The 7168-nt window shown below is 42.4% G+C and overlaps 1 protein-coding gene across 1 annotated transcript in view; it reads right to left on the bottom strand.

Annotated features, from left to right (window-relative positions):
* Positions 1 to 245: 245 nt before the first annotated feature.
* GNB4 (G protein subunit beta 4) overlaps positions 246 to 7168 on the bottom strand; it is a 28531-nt gene continuing 21608 nt past the window's right edge. Inside the window, exons 5-10 of the mRNA XM_054386299.1 lie at positions 6320 to 6383; positions 5319 to 5481; positions 5053 to 5119; positions 4708 to 4909; positions 2396 to 2612; positions 246 to 402 (exon numbers count right to left, since the gene is read on the bottom strand). Coding sequence (XP_054242274.1) covers positions 296 to 402; positions 2396 to 2612; positions 4708 to 4909; positions 5053 to 5119; positions 5319 to 5481; positions 6320 to 6383 — 820 coding nt within the window. The 3' untranslated portion in view covers positions 246 to 295. The remainder of the gene's footprint in view (positions 403 to 2395; positions 2613 to 4707; positions 4910 to 5052; positions 5120 to 5318; positions 5482 to 6319; positions 6384 to 7168) is intronic.

The raw sequence follows: 7168 nt of genomic DNA, 5'->3' as shown, positions 1-7168 counted from the left end.
TCTAACCAAACCACCAAAAACAAAAAGACTGGCTCTTAGTTTGTCGGTCACCATGATTATGTGTGCTGGCCCCTTTAAAAAGTCAGTGATTTCTTCCCCCCTCCCCTATTTCTTCACTTGATTTTTTTTTTTTTTAATTTTTATTCTAGTTTACAGAAAGCCTTTTTTGTGTAATAATCAGTGAATAGAAAAACTTCACCTGCAAATACAAGGTAGAAATGTTATTTCACAGCTATAGGCTGCAGCATTGATCTCTCCAGATCTCAAATGGAGAATGTACATATTTGGCTCCCAGTTAATTCCAGATTCTGAGAAAACTGTCCCAAGACCCTGTAGCTACAGCCATGCCGTCATCAGTAACACCTAAACAGCTGACACGGTTGTCATGGCCAGCAAGGACACCTAGAAAAGAAGAAGCAATCGCAGTTAGTATCCACAGGGTGCCAGGGGTTTCAGCTCTTACTCTGCTCTCCCAGCTAAGTCTTCGAAGTTGCCAAAAGAGGATGCAATGCAAGCTCTACTCACCCTTCTTGTCTTTACCCTGAAGAGTTCTATACCTCACAAAAGCTGTATCAAGGCACTCAACAATGAGGTTTTTAAAACGCATACAACATAATATTGCCTCCATTTTCCTCTCCACCCTTACAACTTCTTCTTTCTGCCCCAAAGACCTCCTCAATCCTAATCAAACATTTATCTCCATTTTCAGCAATACTGTCCACAATTTCAGCCATCAAGTCCTTCCAAAATTAAATGTGATGTCTTCTGACAATGGCCTAGATACAGGAACCACCTTGATTTCCCCATGTTTCGCAAACCCTGAGGATTAGAAACCCCTCCATGTACTGTGCCAGACTATGAGGAAACCATCACTGTGCCTGGCCTCTTTCTGCTTTGCCTTTGCTTTCCTTGTACCCATCGTTGCACTCTGTTCTCCCAAGGTGCCACATCCATTAAAGCTCAGCTTGTCCATGTCCCTTAAGGAAAAGGATGTACTTCCAGCCTCAACAGCACAATCACAGTTCAGAAACTATTGTACAAAGTGAGGAAGATGCAGCTGTGCTATAACCACACTATCCTGACAGGAGTGACTAACTCGAGGACTGTAACTGCCCACAACCCCTCCTTTCCAACAGCAGGAAATTAAGGTCTCCAAAGCAGACAGACTACAGTAACTTACTACTATCTGAATTACTTCCTCTTCTGGGTGCAAAAGTCAATGCAAATTTTGTACTGCTCAATTTCCTACACTGGAGTGAAGTTTTCTGTAGACATAAGACAATTCTGGAGGCTGTTCCTTAGCCTCTAAGAGCTGGCATCTTCCAGCACACAGATACATAGTGGCTAATATCCAAGAACAGGAGCATTTCACTGACTGGAACATTTACTGCACACATCAGAAAGATGAAACTGTAATGCATGCAACAACTGGAAGATATAACCAAAAGCAATAGAGTGAAAAGATGCCATTGCAGCAGAAAACTGTGTGAAATGGAAGCTAACCGAGTCCACCACACCAGCAACAGGCTGGAGAGCCAGGCAAAGGTGAACTTCGTGAAGTTCAATAAGGACAAGTGTAGAGTACTGCATGTGGGGAGGAATAACAGCAGGCACCAGTACAGACTAGGGGTTGTCCTGATGGAAAGCAGCTCCATGGAGAAAGACCTTGGAGCCCTAGGGCAGCAACTTATCCAAGGGACAAGCAATGTGCCCTTGTGGCCAAGAGGACCAATGGCATCCTGGGGTGCATTAAGAAGAGTGTCCAGCAGGTCTAGGAAGGCTGTCCTCCCCCTCTACTCTGCCAGGTGAGGCGACACCTAGAATACTGTATCAAATTTTGGGCTTCCAATTCAAGAGAGAGAGTGATCTGCTGGAGGATCTATGAGGATGATTAAGGGACTTGAACATCTCTCCCATGAAAAAAGACTGAGAGAACTGGGGCTGTTCAGTCTTCAGAAGAGAAGACAGAGAGAGGATCTGATTAATGTCTATAAGTATCTGAGGGGTGGGTGTTAAATGAAGGTGCCAGTCTCTTTTCAGCAGTGCCCAGGAATACCACAAGGAACAATGGGTACAAGCTAGAGTATAGGAGGTTCCACCTCAACACAAGGAGACACTTTACTGGAACAGGCTGCCCAGAGAGGGTGTGGAGTCTCCTCTGGAGACTTTCAAAACCCACCTGGATGCGTTCCTGTGTGGCCTGCCCTAAGTGATCCTGCTCTGGCAGGGGGGTTGGACTCAATGATCTCTGGAGGTCCCTTCCAACCCCTATCATTCTACAACTCTGCAAACAGCACTGTCAATGGGCTGGCTCTGCAGTTTGCATGCATTTTGAATATCCATCTTCTGCTAAGGAAAGAGAAAGCTCCAGCTGACTGCAGCGGTGTGCACTCACCTGCTCTCTCCCCTTTCAGGGTATCCCAGACGTTGCAGTTGAAGTCGTCGTAACCCGCTAGCAAGAGGCGGCCGCTCTTTGAGAAGGCTACAGAAGTGATACCACAGATGATGTTGTCGTGTGAGTACATCATCAGCTCCTGATCTGCACGCAGGTCAAAGAGTCGGCAAGTGGCGTCGTCAGAGCCAGTGGCAAACGCATGTCCATTGGGGAAAAACTGGAAGTTGGAATGAAGAGAGAGAGAGGTCTGACACCGGAGAAACGCATCGCCCGTGCGGCATTTCAAACACCTGGAGGGGGTTACTTCAGCAGGATGACCAGACACAGGCACAATTCCTTATTTTGAAGCAAAAATAACCCCCTGCGTGTTAAAAACAATGCACACACAGAGCTAGGCAACGGAACGCTTCTAGAATACCATGGGGAGCACCTGAATGACTGGAATTTTACCCAGACAGCTCCCAGATAACAGGAGTCAAAGGGAATGCAACAAAACAGAGTTATGCACACTCTGGCTGTGGGCCAGGAAGACCTGAGTGAAGTGGTTTGTACACAATGTTCCATCCTGAGCTGGTCACCCAGGTTGGCTCAGCCAGGACAGAAGACTGCAAGCAAGCAATTCAATTTCCAAAAAAACAAAGTCTATTCCAAGTCAGAGTCATTCTTGCAGCAGCCATGTTGATTGAAGTGGGAATGAAAAGAGTTCAACACGTCTCAGGATTCAGGTCTAAGTATAGGAACTGCATTTTTTCTGTTGGTCATGCTTTTGGAATTTTCTCAGCCCTAATAATTTTTCATGTTTATCAAAAACAGATGCAGCTTAGACTTAGATTTCATTCCCTATTTATCAGAGCTTGTATCTTGCAGATCAGAACATAGTGTTACAATGACAGAGAGGAAATACAATCCAGTTTATAAATATTACCAAATTATTCCAGGGATGAATATTCAACATAAGTACTGATTTTAACTTTGCTTTCCAGAATATTTCCCTGAAAGCTCTTTTCAACAGAAGGTATTACTTACATTTTTGTTCAACAAAAAATTTTCAGATGAGGATGCCTGGCTATTTTGCACCCTCTCAGTATACCACATTTATCTACCATTTTCAGGTTTTAACACATTGCTGCAATGCAAAGTTTCCCTCCTCCATTCTTCACTTCTTAAAAAAGGTCTCAGTTACTGAACAAAACCACAGCTGAAACCATTCCAAGAACACTCCAATGCATCATAAGAAGCAGTAATAATAATTTAGATATAAACTGGATTGTAAGTTATTAAACAACTCTCCTCATTACATACAATATAACAGTCTCTCCCCTAATGAAGGAACTCATTTTAAATCATGGGTCTGGGTTGGAAGGGACCTCCAAAGGTCATCTAGTCCAATCCCCTCTGCAGTCAGCAGGGACATCCTCACCTCAACTAGATCAGGCGCCCAGAGACCTGTCAAGCCCCTCTTTGAATATCTCCAGGAATGGGGCCTCAACCACCTTCCTGGGCAACCTGTTCCAGTGTTCTACCACCCTCATAGTAAAGAACCTGTTCCTAACGTCCAATCTAAATCTGCCCTTCCTTAGTTTGAAGCCATTGCCCCTCGTCCTATCACTACAGGCCTTTGTAAACAGGCTCTCTCCATCTTTCAGGTACTGGAAGGCTGCTGTTAGGTCTTGTGGTAGTTTTAGGCTATGCCTTTAAAATGTTTCACAGATCTTGAACAGAAAAGTAGTAAAATGTAAATAAATCACTATTGGATGTAAAAAGGAAAATAAAGATAGTTCTAAACAGTCCCATTGGAAAGATATCTACTCTAAGATTTGGTTCCCAAAACAATCTCTCTCTCTTTTCGCTTCCTTGGGCTAGGAGATAGTAACTCTGTGCTTCTGCTGGCTTCTGCTTGACCTTGACTGCATTGTTTTGACTGGTACTAACTTTTCTGATTCTGTCTCTTGTCCCTTGTGTACAGGGGGGTAGGGAGGAGGCAGGGAAGGGAGAATCTGTTGCAGCTTCCCCTGGTCTTTGGCCAGCGGGTCCTTGTGCTGTTTATTAATTGTAAATATTGTAAATACTGTATATTTGTACATATTCATTGCAGATTGTAGTTTTGCTTGTAAACAGAGTTTTCATTTGCCTCCAACCAAGCTGGTCTGGAAAATTTAATGCTGGGGGAGGAGGGGGGGGCAGAATTTTCAACCCATCACAGGTCTCCCCAGAGCCTATAAGATAACCCAGAAGACTATAAACTGAATTCTGCAACTACAGCTTTTATCCTCCTCCTTTCCTCCCACATGGAAATACAAATGATCACTTACACACACTGCATTAATATCTGACACGTGGCCTGTGAACGACTGCCTGCACATCCCATCTCGGATATCCCAAAGCTTGGAGGAGGCATCACAGGCACCCGACACGAAAGTCCTCATGTCTGGACTTAGGGAGAGACTCATCACGTCGCCAGTGTGCCCAGTGAATGTGGTGGTCTGCTGACCAGTCTCGATATCCCACAAAGCGCTGTGGATAAAGCCACAACATTAACACAAGGGATGCACTTAGGTGAGAGTTTCAGTTTTTAATGCAAATTAAGTCACTGGAGAGAGTGAAAAACAAAAGCAGGGGGAAGGGGAAGGAAAGGCTAACAGAACTCATAAACTCACCAAGTGGTGTCTCCTGAGCTAGTGACAATTTGGTTGTCATCTAGAAAACGACAACAGGACAAGTATCCTAAAACCAAAATAGTTACATTAGTTATCGGACCCAGGAATAGTAACTTGAAGGTTAAAATCCAAGAGCAGTGATTAAAGTTCTCCCACAGCTAGTCTGTAACCAACAACACTATCTTGCAGTTCACATTACACCTCAAAGCCAGACTGTTTCGTCTGGCAGGATACAAAAATGAAGCTGCATCAAGAATATGGCTGACCTGTATGTCCTGGCAACTCTCTGCTCACTCTCACATTGCCCTCTCTGGTTTTTAAGTTGTATATGGAACAGATGTTGTCCAATCCACCACAGGCCACGTAGTTTCCAGAAGGTGCATACGCACAAGTCATCACCCAGGAGGATCTCAACGGAATGGCGTGCATCTGCAGAGAGACAGAGCTCATGAAGCTATGTCACAGGTTGGCTTTCATTCTTCACTGAGGGCATTCATACCCTCAGTTAATGGTTTGGAGCAGATTGCCTATCATCAGTTTCAGTACTTTGATTTTTACAACATATTACAACCCATCTGCTATTTATACACACATACATATATATATACACTAGCATGAAAAACATCTGTAGTCTCCAGGGTAGATCTACATTACTATTCAGTACATTATTTAATAGCAAAGCTATTCTAAATTCAAACACTTACAACATTTGTTTATTCTGCTTGGATTTCTTTGTCCAATTCTTCTGCATCTCTGAACTATAGGTTATAAAATGGGATGGCTGCACCCCTGGAGACCAGACAGTTTACAGAAGCAGACCACCACTCCATACTCTGCCTCAGGTTTTCTCATTAAACAACTGCCTTTTTTCTTTTTTTCCTCCCTGCTCCCAGTTTCTCTGCCCTCAATAGCAAACCACTCTTGTAAATTCTGAGGTCATATATTTCTACAGTTTAAAACCAAATTAGTTCCAGAAGTAACACCACGCAGGCAGAGAATATCAGATACAAGCTTCTGCACTAGCAAATCAAGGTGAATATGTTGCATATTACCTAGAACTATTGCTTCTGAGAGACAGCCTACAACACACAACTAGTAACCAGCTAGTCATGGAAGAAAAAAACCCATAAACTAAAAATACAATTCCTGAATTAGGAAAAGCCTGCTTCTTTTCAGTTTTATGTTGCAACTACAAGAAAAGTAGACACAAGCTCCCTTATACACACATTATGCATGAATTTTTGATATGGATTATAAATAACTCTACCTTATTTGTCGTATAACTATCCCAAATAATTAATTTTCCATCTTGAGAAGCACTGACTAGTAGCCTAAATATAAACACAAAGGAAAATATGTTAATACAAAACAAACTAGAAGAACCTCAAAATAGACATGCATCATGCATGACTACCAAGTGATTCAGAAATGTCTTAATTCCTTTATTATCCTCTGCTTATTCTGGGGAGGGTGAGACACAACATAAGACAGAGCACAGCATTTGCTGGTAAAAAAATCTGCAAAGATCAACACATTACCTGATCAAAGAATCACGTGTCCACAGGGATTCATGATCAATAATGGGACAAAACTAGACCAAGCAACTTACTGAAAAAAACATTTTATGAACTCTCTCCACAGTTGCTTTTATTTTTCATACACTAATATCTTAACTACACACAAAGATAACCTGAAATGTAGGGGAAAATTAGGGGAATCTGCTCTCTGCTCAAAGTTTGTGAAGAAAAATTAAAAAGACAGTCTTAAAACCATCACATGAGGGCAGATTCTAGATGTATTTCATTCTGGACTACATGACAGAGTAGACCATGAGGCAATGTTAACATCTGACCATTTGTTGCTCTAAAGGCAGCATAACAAAAGTCCTTCCTAGAAGCTAAGAGATTCTTCCCTGTTCTGTACAAGAGGATCTTTTTTTCCCCTATGAAATAAAATTTGTCTGCAAAGTCTTTAAATCTCTGTTGTCACAGGGATGTCTCTCTTGTATTGGAAAATATTAATATCCATCATTCCAAAAATCTGTTTGACCACATACCCTCCTCTGCTTAAGAACTTAAAGAACTTAGTTAAAACTAGAAGGACAAGGCAAAATAAA

Source organism: Indicator indicator, chromosome 13, assembly GCF_027791375.1.
Source record: "Indicator indicator isolate 239-I01 chromosome 13, UM_Iind_1.1, whole genome shotgun sequence".
In the NCBI taxonomy this organism is placed as follows: domain Eukaryota; kingdom Metazoa; phylum Chordata; class Aves; order Piciformes; family Indicatoridae; genus Indicator; species Indicator indicator.
Note: the sequence above shows the minus strand (reverse complement) of the source record. Positions and strands in the feature narration are given on the sequence as shown.